Source organism: Brassica oleracea, chromosome C4 (assembly GCF_000695525.1).
Source record: "Brassica oleracea var. oleracea cultivar TO1000 chromosome C4, BOL, whole genome shotgun sequence".
Classification (NCBI taxonomy): domain Eukaryota; kingdom Viridiplantae; phylum Streptophyta; class Magnoliopsida; order Brassicales; family Brassicaceae; genus Brassica; species Brassica oleracea.
Window position 1 is genome coordinate 52,666,514 of NC_027751.1, and position 17,393 is coordinate 52,683,906.

Here is a 17,393-nt window from a genome sequence, read left to right on the forward strand (position 1 = left end):
CTAAAAGCCTAGTGAAATTACATCTCAGCCCCTTGTGACCAAACAAAAAAACAGAAGCCATTTTTACGAATATAGCCCTTGTAAATCGTCTGAGTCGTCTGAGATGTTGGAAGTCGTCTGGACGACTGAAGTGTAAGTCGTCTGGTACCGGTTTATTTTAAAAATAATTTATAAATCTTGTAAAAAAATATTTTGATGCGTGAAAAATAAAAATCAAGTAATTATAAACAGTTTTAAGTGATATAAATTAAGATATGATAAAATTGATTTGTTTTGAAGATAGATGAGTGGAAGTAGTGAATCATGAAATACTTTGGTTTAGGAGTTTGGCAAACATATGTTGTAGTATTGTATGTATTGTTAGGGTTAGATTTTGGAAAACTAAAATGTTTTTTTCAAAAATTAGTTTTCACCTATATGTGTTTATTTATGTGTATATTAAACACTTTTCAAGTTTGATTTGATTTTATGAAGTCTTTAATTAGATAATTAAGTTTAGGGGTTATGTTTAGGGTGTGGACGACTTATATTTCAGTCGTCTGTTGAATAATTTACTCGGACGACTTACATTTCAGTCGTCTGGTGAAGAATTAAAACAGATGACTTACATGTAAGTCGTCCAAATATTTCCGCCTAAAATTTTTTAAAAAAATTATTTTCCCGCTTAAATAATTTAAACCAGTCGTCTGGAAAGTCTTCTATTTTAGTTTCCCGCTAAAAATATTTAATTTTCCGCTAAAAATATTAAACTCTTCTGGACGACTTACATGTAAGTCGTCTGTTTTAATTTCTTCACCAGATGACTGAAATGTAAGTCGTCCGAGTAAATTATTCAACAGACGACTAAAATATACGTCGTCCGAGTAAATTATTCAACCGACGACTGAAATATAAGTCGTCCACACCCTAAACATAACCCCTAAACTTAATTATCTAATTAATGACTTCATAAAATCAAATCAAACTTGAAAAGTGTTTACTATACACATAAATAAACACATATAGGTGAAAACTAATTTTTGAAAAAAACATTTTAGTTTTCCAAAATCTAAGCCTAACAATACATACAATACTACAACATATGTTTGCCAAACTCCTAAACCAAAGTATTTCATGATTCACTACTTCCACTCATCTATCTTCAAAACAAATCAATTTTATCATATCTTAATTTATATCACTTAAAACTGTTTATAATTACTTGATTTTTATTTTTCACGCATCAAAATATTTTTTTACAAGATTTATAAATTATTTTTAAAATAAACCGGTACCAGACGACTTACACTTCAGTCGTCCAGACGACTTCCAACATCTCAGACGACTCAGACGATTTACTAGGGCTATATTCGTAAAAATGGCTTCTGTTTTTTTGTTTGGTCACAAGGGGCTGAGCTGTAATTTCACTAGGCTTTTAGGTTAGTTTTGCATTTGATTCAAGTTTGGATATAAGTTTGGGGTTAAAATCAAGTTGTGGGTTAGTTTTGGTAAAAACCCCAAATTTATTTTTCTATTGGTTGAAATATGGTTAGGTGTATAGGTAATAGTGTTTTTTTATATGAAATGTACAAAATTAATTGTTTCCTTAATCCGGGTGCCGAAATCTAAAACGACACTTATAATGCACCATTTTTTTGTATTAATTAATATATTAATTTGCAAAGCTAGTTTTCTAGTATTTAATAATAAAAATCTGGTGCAACAAACTCTTCTCAAAAATAATACAAACAAGAAACCCACTAACACATTTAACTTAGTCATTTTTCCTGTTTACTTAAGATAAGAACCGACTCTTAAATACTTACCACAAAGCAACAAACTGAAGTCTTTTTCTGCACATAGGACGCTTTCAGTGAGGTAGGTAATGAGATATGACTAGCTCATCCTAGTAGAATCAGGCCAAGTCTATTCAAATTTGGGCCCAGCTAATAATTATTATTATTATTTTATTTTTTGTAACACGCCCAGCTAATAATTATAAATTTAAACAAACAGGTAAGTGCTTGCCACAAAAAGAAGCATATAAATAAGAAATTTGTGACCATCAATTTCAAGACAGATGCGAAGGAGCATTCTCAGAATCATATCTAGGTAATTCTTTGTCTATATCCCTCCAGCAACTATCAATCTTAATAGCAGAAAGACTCCAAGGCATTGCGTAATTGGTTATAGGTGGCTTCTATTGTGTTATCCAAATAGCTCCATGTGTACAAAGCTAGATCTCTCTTTCCATTATGGTTTGATTCATCATCATGGCTTCTACTTCATCATCAAGGATTTTCCAAGAGAAAGTGCTTGAGTTTGTCAAGTCTATGTGAACGTCACAATAAAGACAAAAAAGGATTTATTTCAAACTGAATTTTATATATGCTTCTTCACGAACTATGTAACATTGCTTATTATATCATGAGCAGAACATAAAATCAAAAAAATGTAAACTTTTAAATTAGGCTTATTCCAAATGCTTCTGATTGTGAGGAAGCATTGTGATGATACTTTTTAAACACCCAAGAAATTAATATGTTCGGATCGTTTCTTTATCAACAACATAAATAGTACTTGGCTGTACAATATATGTATAAATCTATATTTGTTTCTATATAATTAATATAGAGGTATACATGCTTCATTGTAATATGTATCTTTCTGTTGATTTTACGTGATCCATCTTTTCACCATATATAAAGGATGTCGCTAACTGGTAAAAGAAAAAATAAGTGAATCATGAGCGGAGCCACAATATGTTGATTCTAAATCATTAATATATTCACGGAATATGTAGGCATGTAGCTAATGTTTTTTTTTTGTTAGTGGTAGTATATATTAGTAATTATGTGCTACTTCTAACTAATTTTATGGCATTTAGTATAATAACGATAAGGATTCTATTGCATATGCATATAATATAATAATGATGATGATGTTGTTTCTTCAACTAAATATTATTTATTGGCTCGGATACAAAATTACGATTGAGGAAACGTGCATACCCTAATTTTTTTCTTGAGTGAGACAAAGTACAAAGAATACATTGATTACGCAGCGACGTACTTCTTTATTAAAGACTCACTTTTAAGTCTTAATTAATTATAAAGTTGTCGGAAGCTAAGATTCCTTGGTGAACAACTCGATGTCACACTGGGAGGAACAACTAAAGCAATCAGAGGATACTCCGGCGGCACCGGGGGAATATGAGCTCTGCACTCAGGACACGTCGACCGTTCCTCCAGCCACGGATCGATGCACTCGGCGTGGAAACAGTGGCCGCACGCCGTTAATCGCCTCATCTTCTCTCCCTCCGACGCATCTTGGAGACAAATAGAACAGTACGGTTCAGCCGTTTTCTTCCTCCATCGGCGGTAGCGAATGGTGGATGTCAGGGCCGTCTCAAATTATATCAAGACCCTGTTCAAAAAAAATATTAATTATATATTTAACAATATAATGAAATCATTTTAAAAGTTAATAGTTTTATCTATATATATTTGAGGTTTATCTTCTAATTATAAACTAGAAATTTAAAAATACATTAAAATTTAGAAATTTTAAACTAAATTTTTATATTTATTTTGAAAATTTTCTTAATACTTTTTTACTTTCAGATTCGGGTCCTGTTCGACCGCTCCACTAGCACATGGTATTAGACGGCCATGGTGAATGTAGGATAACGACGCCAGGGACGGGTCACGACTCATGAGGAAGGAAGAGACGAAGACAGAGGTGATAAGAGCATCATTATCCCTGAAACCCCTAATGGGTTTCTTAATTTTTTTTTTTTTTTAACTTTTTCGAATTAAAAAAAAAAAAATGAACCAATCATGAGCCGCCACGTGTTAGTGGGGCCCGCGAACAGTGTAAGAAACCCTTAAGAACCGACTACTATTTAGTAGTTTTTGTAACCGGTTTCTTAAAAAAAAGTGGGTCCTACGCGGGACCCACGGGCTAAGAAACCCTCTTGTATACCCGGATAAAGATGCTCTAATAACGGATTTGGTAATCAACTGAGAGAAACTAATTAAAGATTCTGCAAGCATTTTTGAGAAAAGTTGAAGTATTGTCGGAGAAAATGTTCTGAAGATGTTGGCACAGCTCTCTGTTTAGTGTGTTTGTATAGGGATTATCTTGATCAAATGGACGGGATTGATTTAAACTGTTCAGATTAAATCAACGGTGACGATCTGATATGCTGTGTAGTTTTCATGCACGTACTGCTTAACTAATATAGAGCATCTTTAACCCATCTCTGTTTCTACGTGTATAATAGTATTTAAAGGCAAAACTACTCCAACTTATTTCTATTTTTGCATCTAAAATAGAAATTGCTATTTTTCCTCTATTTTATAGAAGAAGAAATAACATTTCTCTATATTTTGCTCTATACGTAGAAATCTCTATTTTAGAAAAATATATTGAAGTAAACTCATCTCTATTTTAGAGTTCTTCTATTTTAGAAGTAAAAATAGAAGAATACATTGGAGATGGTCTAAGCACCAAGCTGTGATATAAAAACTCGTCAACTCCGATAGGATACTTCTTGAATAAAAATTAGTAATCATCAAATATATTAAATGGGTTATATCATAGTCGAGTCCATGTTTATTAAATGATGGCTATATTATATACAAGAGTCTAGAGAGAAAGAAAAAGATAGAGAGAAGAGAGTGTGAATGAAGCTTAGATTAATTAGTTTATTATTTTGCAAAGCTTTTTTTTTAACACAAACTTATTTTCATTCATATTTAATCTTCTTCGTTAGTAGAAAGAGGGAATTATCCATCTTTTTTGGCTACAAACATAACATACAAAACATAGATAAGTTAAGAAATATAGGAGTCTTCATTCGAAGATGAGCGGATTCAAGACGATGTTTGAATGTATCGGGGGCCTTCACGACAAAGTCGGACGCCTAGAAAATAGTATATAATGTGATGTTGAGGTCCAGATTTCATCTATGAAAATTACTTTGCAAAGCTCGTTTATAGTTTTTAACAATAAAAATCTGGTGCAACAAACCCTCAAGAAAATATAAAAAAAAATATATATATATATATAAATAAGAAACCCGCTCAGCACATTTTACGTAGTTTATTTTCCTACTTACCTTCAAAACAAAGTAGCAAACTAATGTCTCTTTCAGTCTTTCTCATCACATAAAACGTCAATTATTTAGCGTTACCAGAGATACGACTAGCTAGCACGATCAGACCAAGTCTGTTCATGTTTTTGGGCCCGGCTAATAAATATATAACTTTGAAAAGTGTTGGCTCAGAAAAGAAGCAAATTATTGGATGGTTCGTGACCAATGACCATTAATTTCACAAATTTATAACATCAAAACAAATACAAGTTGTGTATAATCATCAGGTCTAGACCGTGCTCTACTTGTGTATTTCTGAAGCAAATCTCAGGAATCAGATTCCCTCGATGACGATAAGATGGATTCAAGTAAAGAGCTTCTGTATTACCAATCCACAATCCAAATTTATAACTAAAGGTGATAGTTATAACTAAAAAACTTAGACCACCTCCAATGGAAGTTCTTCAATCAGAACTCCTCTATTAAAATTAAAGAAATAAAAAAGAAATTAAGAGAGAGTAAAAAAGTTTTTAAAAACCCTTGTTTTAGAACTACTTCTAAGACCATGATTAAATAATTAACTCAGTCTCTTAACTGGAGTCGGCTAAGAGGCGGTTCTTAGTTTTTCTTAGATTTTAACTAAGAAAAGCTAAGAACCGTTTCTTAAATAAGAGATATAAGAGCTGTGTTTTAGCCGAAAAATGTAAAAAAAATGTCAAATCATGAGTTAAGAATCCCGGTTAAGAGACCGGGGTTAATCATGCTCTAAATATTTTTCATCCATATGTCATGCAACTAACATTTTAATGATTTAAAAAAATATCAAAATTTAATTGCACAATTAAAGTATGAATATTTTTATTTTTTTAGAACCTTACATGATTTCTAATGGTTGGAGATGGTCTTATAATCTATAAGACTATAACTATAATCAAGTACTAAATAACTCTGGAGGCAAGGCAACGAATCATATTGCTTCTTCTTTGGTACATAAGACTTAGTTGGTTATGTATATTATCTTTAACATATGAAACCCTTAATCACATGACTCTGTCACATGGAGACTTAACTTCATCATCCAAGCCAAACCGCTGCATCAATCTCATCTCTAGCCTTCTTGTATAGCTCTAGCCTCTTTGCACACAGTAGCCTCCTTTCCATCAACGCAGGGTTCTCATCTAGCAACTGCCCCAAGTGTTTCCCCTGCCAAAAGACATGATACAATCCTCAAATTATAACCGAACCAAACCAAAATCAAACTGAATTAACCGGAGTAAGGTACATATATACCTGACGCTGACTCATCTGTGTGTAGAAATAATTGAGCAAGGCGAGTTTCGCCTGTCTGACTTGGCAATGAACAACGGCTTTAGGAATGGTGTTAGCAAGTGTATCTGCGACCATTTTGATGTAACCGGCTACATTTGAAGCTATCGTTCTGAACTGTTTTTCACCGTTCTGTTCTACTGTGGTTGGTAATGAGAGAGATGTGTTTTGGCTTCCTTGTGTGTCCATTACATGAAGCTTACGAAAGAAATCTACAGTTAGATATGAAGCTTCCATGTCGACTAACCTAAGAACCGACTTCATGCTTTCTTCACGGAACTTCTCTAGAGATGAGTTTGCCGCAGCAGCTAGCTCAGTTTGTAGTGAAGGAAACCGTTTAAGCTCCTGTATTGTTTACCAACATGAATCAATAACATTTTTCACTTACTATCAAAGAAAACAACTAAACTCACCTCAGTTTCTGCTATTGATTTTCTGACAAGCTCTTTTAAGACACTGTGAACCTGTTACACTCATAATCGTTACGGTCTTATTACATATATAAATATATTCAGAGCCGGTTTTGAAATTGTAGAAACTATATACAATTTAGTAAGGATTTAATTATAAAAAAATTAAATAATTCTAGGAACCTATCTTTATACAAATTATTTTTAAAATTTTGGAAACCATAAGCTAATATTTCAGTTGTTTATGTCCAAAACCGACTTTGGATACACAGGTAAAATAGAGGTATGAAGGAACGTACAGCATTCACAGAAGCTTCAGCTGGACCTCTAAAAAGATGTAGGGATCCTTCAATGAGACGACGATAACCCATTTCTGGAGCTATCAAATGAGGTTGATAGCCATCAGACTGTGAGACAATCCTCTTAACACTTTCCAACGAAAGATGACGATCGAAAGGAAGCTTTCTAATGGCTCCTGGAAGTTGGTAGTCAAAGATTCCATATATCCGTGCACCTCCAGGACGCCTAAGATTCATTATTGATCAAAGTTTAGTAAGAGTTGTTAAACCACCGTTACAAGAAAGTCAGGTGAAATCAAGAAGAGATTCAATAGTGGTGTGGTGCGTTACCCGCCATCTAAATGTTCTTTGAATATCTTTTCAAATGCACGACACATTCCCAAGATGTTGTATAGTTTAGCCTGAGAGCGTCACATGTTAACATTTGTCAACTATCTATAGCAAGGGGGAAGATGTTCATAGAAATATATGTACTCACTCCAGCATCAATGGCGATAGGCCTACCCAATTGGTCTAGCTCTCTTTCAAGTTCCTCGATGCTTCTGTTTATCAAGGCTATGATGTTTGGAATACGTGCCCTTATAACAGATTCCAAGAGCTGGAAGGAAAAAAAAAACACAATGACCATCATAACAAAAACAGAATAACACAAGCTTATTCATATGTACTAGGGTTAGATTGAGTAAGAACCTTAGAGAGCATCTTTGCGAGATATTCTGAACCCATTTTATTAGCTAAGTGACCATAGTCAGGACTGGTTTCAAAATATTCTCGCTCTTTCCTTCTTGCAACCATCATATCAACATTCTTGTTAATATCTGCTTGTGAACGGTTCACTATCCCAACCCAAGGGTACTGCATCCTGTATGATCTTCCTTCTATAACCTTATGAAAATATTCACTATTGTGTCAATCATAGTTACTATGTAAAACACAAGAAAACAATAAAAGAAGAATGGTCAAGGCTTGTGGGAAGACACTTACATCCAATGCATTAGTTCCCTTGTCCATCAAGTCTAACTTTGTCAAAACTCCAAACGTTCTATCACCTAAGACAATGAGATAATTCAGAAAACTATATCATATTTTTAGAGAAATACATAACACTCACAAAACAAACAAACCTGTTGGATCCACTTCTTTGGCGAGCTTGATCGCATCAGAGGTGGCTATGTCTTGGTTGGCAGGAGATATTGCTAGTATAAGACAGCTTGGCTGTTGACAAAACATAAGTAGCATAATCAAAACTATCAAACTACAAGAAGTGTGACTAGATAGTATATAAGTTTAACAGAATCACCAAGCCAATAAGAGTGTAAAACTACTAGCAATACTCACCTTTGCTACATATGAGCGAACCATGGATTCAATATCTTCAGCTATAGTTTCTGGCTGTCCTTCTGGAAACAAAAATCACAATGTTAACAAGAAACTACATCAACAAAAGAAGCAGAACCAAATAAAAAAAAAACATACCAACAGCAACTTTAGTCAAACCAGGTAAGTCAATGAGAGTAAGATCCACAACTGTTTTCAAAAGAACACAACAAGAGAACCGATGTTAGCTGGATCTTAAAACATGTCTGAAAAACAAGAACATCATAGGAACTGCAACAAAACAACCAACCATTGGGAGAGAAGATACTGAGGTGAATAGGAACTGGAGAGATCTGTTTGTTCTTCCCAGTGATTCTGTCAGTCTCATCTTGAATCTCCTTACGAACCAAAGCTGCCACATGACATAGTTTTCAATATTAACTAACATGTGATGTATTCACTATAGCCAAACACAAACACACTTTCATTCATTTACATACAGAAGTTGGTGAATCTCTTATTGGTAAGATGGAGAAACTCTGCGTATTCATCTGTTCCATGTTCAGTCTTAAGTAGCTGTAACACCAAAGGCCTCCTCGTAACAATACCTGCGGAACAAGTTATCTCTTAACCTCTTAACCTCTTAACCATTTGTTTACTATATTAAAGAGTATTCCTAAAATTTTGGGATCATAAACAATTTAGTATAATTTTTTTAAACAATTTAAGAATTAATATATATACATATATATATATATATATATATTAGTTTTTAAAATTTTAGGAGTGATCGATGTTTGACCTAGCTATGTCCAAGGCCGGTCTTAACTATATCAATCGAAAGTTTTTAGGTTAAGTAATACAAACCAGATCCTCTAGGGAGAAAATCTCTTCCGACAATGCTCTCTAGGACAGAAGACTTTCCAGAACTCTACATTCATAACATAAAACAACGTTAAAGACAAGGTGTAAGATAAAAATCCTAATAAGTCATGTGAGAGTTATGTCCGATGAGATGAGAACCTGGCCACCGACGACGGCTACAGAAGGAAGAGCTTCCCAGAGAGAAGAGAGAGCGTTGTTTCCGCCGCCATAATCGCCGAGTGCAGTGCATGCTCTTTGTATCCTGTTAACCAAACCGATCAAGCTCTCCATCGTCGCCATCTTCACTTTTATCTCGATGATTCCGATACGAAGAAGAGAGATTACGCCACGAGCATGGACTTTGAGAGACCAAGTGGTGAAATAGAGAGCGGGCGTTTACAATGTGATTAACCAACCAGTCCAATCTAATTAATAAAAAGTACTAAACTTTGAAAATTGAGTCAAATCTATTATTTATTGTTTTACAAAGAGTCAAAATACTTAATTAATTGATATTTTGCCATATAGTACACTCGTTCTGTTCATATTAAGTGTCACTTTACCTCATTTTTTTTTGTTTTACGAAGAATGTCATACTCCCTCTGTTATACAACCTTTCAGCTCAAATTTAATTGTAAAATGCATTGATTTTATAAATAAATTGATTTATCTAAAATACTATTGGTTAGATATGTGATATTAATAAAAACATAAATATATTTTAATGGGTTCTTTAATATGTGTGAAAAATGTCTAAGTGACACTCTTTATGACACGGAGGGAGTATGATTTTTGTCTTTTCAAAAAAAATAACTGAAATCTTATCTCATAATTATTACGTTATCTATTAACAAATTATATATATGGCTAATATTAAGTACTTTGGATATGTTTTTAATATTCTATATTCACAATTATTCAAACTAAATACTATTTTGGTAGTAGTTTCAAGTTTTATGTTGTTCAAAATTCCTTGTGTTCAAAAAAAAAAAATGTTGTTCAAAATTCCAAGTATTGCTAATTCTTTATAAGTATAAAGTATACATGTTTATATAAACCTTTTACACATCTCTCTAATGTTTTTTATAATTAAAATTATTCAAGATACGTATCTAGCAAATATTACAACATAGGCAAGAATTACAACATAGGCACACCATATCTTCAATTTTCAATAAAACTAATGTCACACTTGTCCCATCTACTTCTCACCTAGCGTGATGATACAAATATTTTGCAATGCAGGCGAAAAGCACTGTGGCCCCAGTAAGAAGCAAGAGAGAAGGGCGTTCACGTGGTCTAACTCTATCCCAAGAAGAAACGGACTAACAAGCGTGTGGGTTTTATACAAGACGACGACGACTCGTAACACCTAACACTTGTCGGCTTCCACCATCCACGAGCGTCCAATCTTTTTTTGTTACCGTCACATACTTGTCTTTCCTTTTAATTAAATGTATATACATTATACATTGAAGAAATTATTAGTTACCATTCACCACTAAGTATTTATTTTCATGATTTGTTTTTAAAAATGGTTCAAATGAAAGTAGACTATTTTCTAATGTTTCCATGTAAATGTGGATTTGATTCATACCGTATCTTTGAATTCACTTTCATATAATTAATACAGTATATGGCATAATTTTATCATTGAATATATCAAATATCAACGCACATAGACTGAAGAATATCACAATTAGACAAGGCACTCTAATAACAAACCATATTTGTACAAATTTAAAACGTGTTATTATTCAGAATATAAGGATACTTCAATTTGGTAGTTTTCCATGGAATTTTCTATGCATTTCTTCATAATACGACGTCCCAAAATACTCTTTGTCTAATCCGATTTAATATGGTTTTAATGAGTCAAATTAAGAGTACGTTTAGTGAATTTTTAAGTATCAACTACTAAGCTAATCATAACATAAGCCCATATGTGATGAAATGATGCTTGTTTTGACAATGATAAGAAAACGAATGTCAACGGCAATACGAATCATAAAAAAAAAAATGAAACATTCATCTTCCCACTATACAAAAAAAAACTATAATGACGTTAATTAAATATGGATGAGATTATAATTAATCATAGGTATAGTCATCTTTACAACGACATTGGTTCAATTTATCCTAACCAAATGCTAACGTGTCAAACCTTTATTACATAAAAGTGTATTTTACTCTCTTTTTTTCTTTTGAGCAAACATAAAAGTGTATTTTACATTTTCTTAAAACCAAATCTGAAATTTCCATTTATTCCGGAGATTTTCTTCTCTGTACATCTCCCCTCTGCTCTTCAAAAGTGAAACTTGGAGTCGGAAGAAAAAGAAAATATATATATAGGACTCAACGGATCTTGTTCTTAGTTTTCTTATAATTATCAGAAACCGAAAGACTCTCTCTCAGCCAGAGTCTTTTCAGTATTTTCAAAATTTTCCGATGAGGTGTAAGAGACATACAGTTGACTCCAGCAGCACTATCGGCGTTTGCGCTTCTTGTCTCCGTGAACGTCTCTTCTCTCTCGCCGCCTCTGAAGACAACGATCATCATCATCATGTCCATTCAAGAACTTCTCCTCCTCCTCCTCCTCCTCCTCTGGTTTTCCCTCGCTCTGTTTCTCCTTACGCTGCTGCTAGAAACTCCGACGCCGGAGGAGGAGGAGACTCTTTAGCTTCTTACGGCGGAGAAGGATCAAAGTCATCGGAAAAAGTCTTTGAAACCAACCGATCGGTTAAGAAGAAACAGACCGGTTTATCTCGGTTCTCTACCTTATTCGGAACGGACCGGTCATGGTTCTCCATGGTCCTCTCCCCACGGTCGAAAACTACTACGTGTTACATCGAGGACTTGATCGCCGCCGAATCAAATCATCACCAGCAACGACCTAGGCATAGCTACTGCAAAGGAATGTCTCCGGCGAACGAGCTGGAATCTTTTGATGATTCTCCGGGGAGAGCGAGAAGAACGCCGGCGACGACGGGAACTCCGGGAAGAAGAAAGACGGCGGCGACGACGATGGGTTTGTGCTTGAGTCCGCTAGTGAGAGCTAAGCCTAACTGTTCTTTTGGATATACCGGTTATCATCCAAAATCTCCGGTTAAGCCACACATTTCAACGGCGACGTCTTTTAGCGCGAACCGGTCTAAGAAGCTGGCCGATTTTGGTAGAGCTGATAACCGCCGTTGACTTTTCTTTCTTTCTTTATTTGGTTATAATTTGACCGTTCTATACGAAATTACCTAAAATGTCACTCACAATATTCAACGTAAGTTATATGGTGGCTTTACTATAGCAACATATAGAGAAGTGGAATATATATATATATATTTATTTATAATGAAAAAAGTTTCTCATTGTATATTAAACTGGTAAATTTTTTTTTTTTTCGTTTTCTCTTTATCTTCAAATCAAGTTATAACCAATCTTTATCATATTGAACCGGTTTAGTCATCAACCGAAAAGTTTATTAGAAAATATGAGTGTGTAAACAATTAAAATGAATAACAGAATATGATACATACGTCCAAATTTTACACATGAAATCAATTGATCATAATATATAACATGTGCCGTTTTATATGAACTAGGCAACCATTAATATTTCTGATATGATATCACTTTCGCCTTACATTATTATATATCAATCAATATAAATCAGATGCAAAATATTTATTCAACCTTCTTGATATAATTATAAACCATTTTATGGTTTTGTAAATTAAGCATCATATAATAGAAAGTAATCATCTCGATGTTCTTCATATTTGTAGGGATCACATATTTTTTGCATTGTTTTGTAGAATTCTCTTCTTCACTTCTAGAACTCTCATCTCAAAATTGAAAGACACAGTACAATCCAATTCAATTCAGAAGTCTTAGTCTGGAACAAGAAGCTTGTAACTATATTTTGGCGGATATGTTTGTTTTAAAATTGGATTTTAGTAACCATGCTTTCATAGAATCAGATCCAAGTGCTTTATTTGTTAGTTTTATATGGATAATTTAGTTGATAAACTAATTAAAAACTTCTTAGGACAAGCCCTTTTTTCCATTTGTTTGTGGTAAAAAAGCGTAAAACATAAACTTGCTTTTGATAAACATTTTGTAGATAAACAACAACATTGTATTTATCTACTCATGTAATTTACATCAACACCCAAAACTTTTGATGATTAGAGCAATTGTCAGTCATCTAATTCACGATTGTCCTCGGTAACTAATAATTGGTGTTATTTGAGTCATGTGAACAATGGAAAAACCTTTTTGACTCGTCAGCTTAGTTTCAATGCTTGGAGATACAAAATCATATGTTGAAGATAAGGGAAAGCTTGCTTTATCATATGCTATTGGTTTTAATTTTGTCAGCTGCAAAGAATCCGTTGAGAGTTAGTGAGGCGGTGAAACTTCAGTTCCCGTGGAATAATGAACAAAGACCAAATTGTTTGTATGGTAAATGGTTACTGACTAAGGATTAATCCACCGTTGGTCTGACCAAAAGTCAAGTGCCTGACATGGAAGGAAGAAACGAGAAGAATGTCTACACTTTACTTAATATAGCTCAAAGTTATATAATTTAATTTCGGAGACCGTTAAATCACAATATTTAACAAAAGTAGTGAAGCATAGTCTTTAAAACTCCAAAAGACAACAACAGTTTTAGAGTTAGGGACAAACCACACACTAAAAGCAAGGAGACTCCCTTTTAAAACAATCTGATGAAGAAGAAGGCAAAAATTTTACACAAAGAAGAAGATAATAGCAGATCAAGATCATGCGAGGGCTTTTTCCGAGTATGTTGTTTTGTTCTCTATAATGTTTGTTGCCAATTCTTTTTTTTTTTAACAAGAGCATCCTCCTGATTGCTGCTGAGCCGAAGATGCATTGGCATTGGAAGACTTGAGATTCACATCAACCATATCTTCTTGCTTTGTTGAAGACAGTGTTTCCATTCCGGGCAAAGCTGCTGCTATCTTGCGGAAAAGAGCCTAGCAATATCCAAGTAAAAAAGGTAAACAAGTGTTGAGAGAGTATCAAAGGTAAACCCATATGAACGAAGAAGACATACAAGTAGCAGTTTTTGTTTTCTTATTTGTGTTTCAAGGAGAACTCAGAAATAAGTGAAGAGAAGATCCTTTGTTACCTTTATGTTGAAGCCTGCTTTGGCACTGGTTTCGATGAACATTACATTAAGTTCACGAGCCTTGGCTTCTGCTTCCTCTATTGACACTTGCCTGAGAAAACAACCCTTTTAATTATTAGTAAGGCGCCATCAGCAGTAACAAACAGTAAACGCTCTGTCCTAACCTTTTGTCCACAAGGTCGGTTTTATTTCCCACGAGCACAACTATGACATCACTACCACGCTCTGTCCTAACCTCATCGATCCACTTAGCAGTGTTCAGAAACGATTGCCTGCCTATATGTCAACAGGAAAAACAAAAAACAAAAAAAACGATCAAGTTTCACAATGCAAGAATCTGAATGGATCAAAACAAGGAAGAAATCAAAACACAATGTACTCATAAGACTATTTAAATATCACATCCCCAACATCTCAAATATGGGAAAGTATGCATGTGTTACTGAAAAGTTTAGAGAAGGTCCACATACTTGCAACATCATAGACAATAACAGCAACAGAAGAGTCCCTGATATAGCTCGGAATAAGACTCCTAAACCTCTCTTGCCCAGCTGTATCCCTGTCATATGAATAATCTCTCAATGTTAATCATCAAACTATCATCTGCCAGTTTATTCGAAACCTGAAATGAGGTTCCAGATCTTACCACAACTGCAGTCTGACAGTTCGATCTTCAAGGTACATTGTCTTTGATAGAAAATCAATACCAATTGTGGCCTGCATATTAAAAAAAAAAAAACATAAACAACTGAGAAAAAGGGAGATCATTTGGGTATAAATCTAATGAAAATAATCAAGTAATGTTGATCTTCAAGATACTTACTATTACGTGCTTAAGCGTAATGATCACATTCTACAAAATCAAGATCATATACTGAATCATTCATCAACTAAGAACTACTTCGATAAGTATCCATTCGGTTTCTACCATCTTCTACTAAACTACATTCTCAAGTGCGTACAACAAACAATCAACAGTGAGCAATCACAACACACAAAATCACGAGCAACGAGAAGCTAAAGGAGAATCGCAAACATGATCCTTACCACTACTTCGATTAGATAAGCAACGATAACAAGATCAACGCGAGCTAAGTTCAATTCCATAGCGTTTCTACGATCTTCTACAGGGACTACATTCTCGAAAAGCGATGAGAAGCTAAACGAGATCACACACACACATGAGCCTTAACTACTGATTGTTACATTGCTAACGATCTACAAATCAGATCACAACACATAATCGAACGCGAGATCAGAGAAACGGATCTACAAAACTAAGCTAACGTTCGTGCATCGGCGAGATCCTTACGCTAGATCGGAGGAGGAAAAAAAATCGGATTAAACCTGGTAAGTGTTGTCGAACTTGTCGTACATGAATCGAGTGATGATACTCGTCTTCCCGACGGATTGATCTCCCAGAAACACGAGCTTATACTTGGCGAGCGCCGAGACCGGAGCCATTGAAAACCTCGAGATCGAGACGGATCTGAGATACGTCGCGGAGGAAGGAGTTTCCCAATCTAAGCCGGAGATAGAGAGAGAGAGAGAATGTTTACTCGAAGAAAGAAAGGGTCATTTAGGTGCAATTAGAAACTTATTGGGGGGGTACTTTACAATATTATAAGAAATTAGACGCAGATTGTTAAATTTTTCAAAACGTTATGGGCTTCATTTGTAAGGGCCCATAGGCTTGGCACGTGATAAGAACGTGCCTTCTTTCTCTTACGTTTGATAGTTTGGACTTTGGAGACTGTGGAGATATTGATGGCTTGTTTTATGGGTAAGGCCTTGCACGTGCCTGAAAGTGTTAGGTGACCTCTCTCTCTCTCTACTTATCCATACCAGTTTTGGGTTTCAAAAGAGAAGACTCTCAGCAGCTTTTTCATAAGTGTTAAGTGATGCGTCTACGTATTTCCTCAATCTTGGTATAGTTCAGTGCGATAAGGCTCTCATATGAGTCAATATCAGCACTTAATGATGACCAAAAAAAAAAAAAAAAACTAACACTTGATAATATAAAAGAGAGCCGGAGGAAGAGTGTAGTTCATGAACTGCAAACTAATAGAAAAACCAGTGTGCTTTATATGATAATTAGGTGGAGATATGTATAGTAAGAACAGGTGGTCACTGATTTGGACTATTCATAAACATTGTAATTATTTTCTAACACCAAAGAGAAGTTAATGTAGTTAGTAGTAAAGAGAGCTCTTTTAGCAATCTGCCAAAGTTAGTTTTCTATACGCCCCTCCCACATCTGTTGTTTCCAGTCTGACTTGTTAGATCGCAGCAGCTTTGGGCATTTTCTTTGATGCATCTGAAATATTTATTTATTCAACATGGGTTTTCTCGTTAGAGTCGAAAGATTCAATTCTACAAATAACTATAGAGAAATATAAAAAGGAGGTTTTTTACCATCTTCAACGTCCTTGAGCTGGTAGTAATGTGGAGCTAACTCAATCAACCACTCTGGTTTCAACTCCGTTACCTGCATGCAATTTTGGGATATTAATTGTTTATTATACAAACAATTCAAAACAAGCATCCAATTATATGATTAGACAGACCTAGCAATGATGAAAAAATAAATAATTACCTGTCGCATGTATTCCTTGGAGGTGAGCACTAGTTCATGATATACAACAACACCTACAAAGAATAACTCATCAGTATTCCAACAAATCAAGATTCTATCAGTATACAGTGTGAGAATTAATAAACACCTGAGATAAGCCTGAATTGGGATGTATGTGCACCGTCTGAGGATGCTTCACAGTTCGATATGATCCATTCTTCTGCAGCCTCGCAGTGTGCGGGAAAAAACCTGATCAAGGAGATCATTCATTAGCAGAGAGAGTGGTATATACACAATAATACATTTCAAAATCAACAAAAACTTAAAGTGAGAGAGAGAGAGAGAGAGAGAGAGAGAGAGAGAGAGAGAGAGAGAG

The 17,393-nt window shown here is 34.6% G+C and overlaps 4 protein-coding genes across 4 annotated transcripts in view; 1 reads left to right on the forward strand and 3 right to left on the reverse strand.

The window, feature by feature from the left end:
• Positions 1-6,031: 6,031 nt before the first annotated feature.
• LOC106340322 (dynamin-related protein 1D) lies at positions 6,032-9,670 on the reverse strand. The gene is made up of 15 exons (XM_013779207.1): positions 9,453-9,670; positions 9,297-9,360; positions 8,930-9,037; positions 8,740-8,841; positions 8,589-8,639; positions 8,451-8,512; positions 8,237-8,327; positions 8,097-8,161; positions 7,803-7,997; positions 7,591-7,710; positions 7,443-7,513; positions 7,113-7,338; positions 6,817-6,867; positions 6,368-6,748; positions 6,032-6,280 (listed from the first exon to the last, which is right to left on the reverse strand). Exons 1-15 carry the CDS (start codon positions 9,591-9,593, stop codon positions 6,152-6,154), a joined length of 1,857 nt encoding a protein of 618 aa, XP_013634661.1. The 5' UTR covers positions 9,594-9,670; the 3' UTR covers positions 6,032-6,151.
• A 1,923-nt stretch (positions 9,671-11,593) lies between these two features.
• LOC106341174 (heat stress transcription factor B-4b-like) lies at positions 11,594-12,588 on the forward strand. The gene has a single exon (XM_013779990.1). The coding sequence runs from the start codon at positions 11,742-11,744 to the stop codon at positions 12,486-12,488; it is 747 nt and encodes a 248-aa protein (XP_013635444.1). The 5' UTR covers positions 11,594-11,741; the 3' UTR covers positions 12,489-12,588.
• A 1,286-nt stretch (positions 12,589-13,874) lies between these two features.
• On the reverse strand, positions 13,875-16,017 carry LOC106337312 (ras-related protein RABH1b-like). Its single transcript, XM_013776405.1, has 6 exons — positions 15,790-16,017; positions 15,089-15,159; positions 14,913-15,001; positions 14,607-14,718; positions 14,443-14,533; positions 13,875-14,287 (listed from the first exon to the last, which is right to left on the reverse strand). Exons 1-6 carry the CDS (start codon positions 15,904-15,906, stop codon positions 14,141-14,143), a joined length of 627 nt encoding a protein of 208 aa, XP_013631859.1. The 5' UTR covers positions 15,907-16,017; the 3' UTR covers positions 13,875-14,140.
• A 467-nt stretch (positions 16,018-16,484) lies between these two features.
• The window catches only part of LOC106339231 (putative pre-mRNA-splicing factor ATP-dependent RNA helicase DHX16), a 1,969-nt gene continuing 1,060 nt past the window's right edge, over positions 16,485-17,393 (reverse strand). Inside the window, 4 exon segments of the mRNA XM_013778019.1 lie at positions 16,485-16,759; positions 16,858-16,930; positions 17,039-17,104; positions 17,166-17,266. Coding sequence (XP_013633473.1) covers positions 16,722-16,759; positions 16,858-16,930; positions 17,039-17,104; positions 17,166-17,266 — 278 coding nt within the window. The 3' untranslated portion in view covers positions 16,485-16,721.

Excerpts from the sequence above, each read along its gene's own strand:
- LOC106340322 (XM_013779207.1), bottom strand. The coding sequence starts at position 9,593 with ATGGCGACGATGGAGAGCTTGATCGGTTTGGTTAACAGGATACAAAGA. Across the intron at positions 7,998-8,096 it reads AGGGAACTAATGCATTGGAT|GTTATAGAAGGAAGATCATA; the intron begins GTAAGTGTCTTC and ends TATTTTCATAAG. Across the intron at positions 7,339-7,442 it reads AAAGAACATTTAGATGGCGG|GCGTCCTGGAGGTGCACGGA; the intron begins GTAACGCACCAC and ends AATGAATCTTAG.
- LOC106341174 (XM_013779990.1), top strand. The coding sequence starts at position 11,742 with ATGAGGTGTAAGAGACATACAGTTGACTCCAGCAGCACTATCGGCGTT.
- LOC106337312 (XM_013776405.1), bottom strand. The coding sequence starts at position 15,906 with ATGGCTCCGGTCTCGGCGCTCGCCAAGTATAAGCTCGTGTTTCTGGGA. Across the intron at positions 14,719-14,912 it reads TATTGTCTATGATGTTGCAA|GCAGGCAATCGTTTCTGAAC; the intron begins GTATGTGGACCT and ends GTTGACATATAG. Across the intron at positions 14,288-14,442 it reads AAGCAGGCTTCAACATAAAG|GCTCTTTTCCGCAAGATAGC; the intron begins GTAACAAAGGAT and ends GGATATTGCTAG.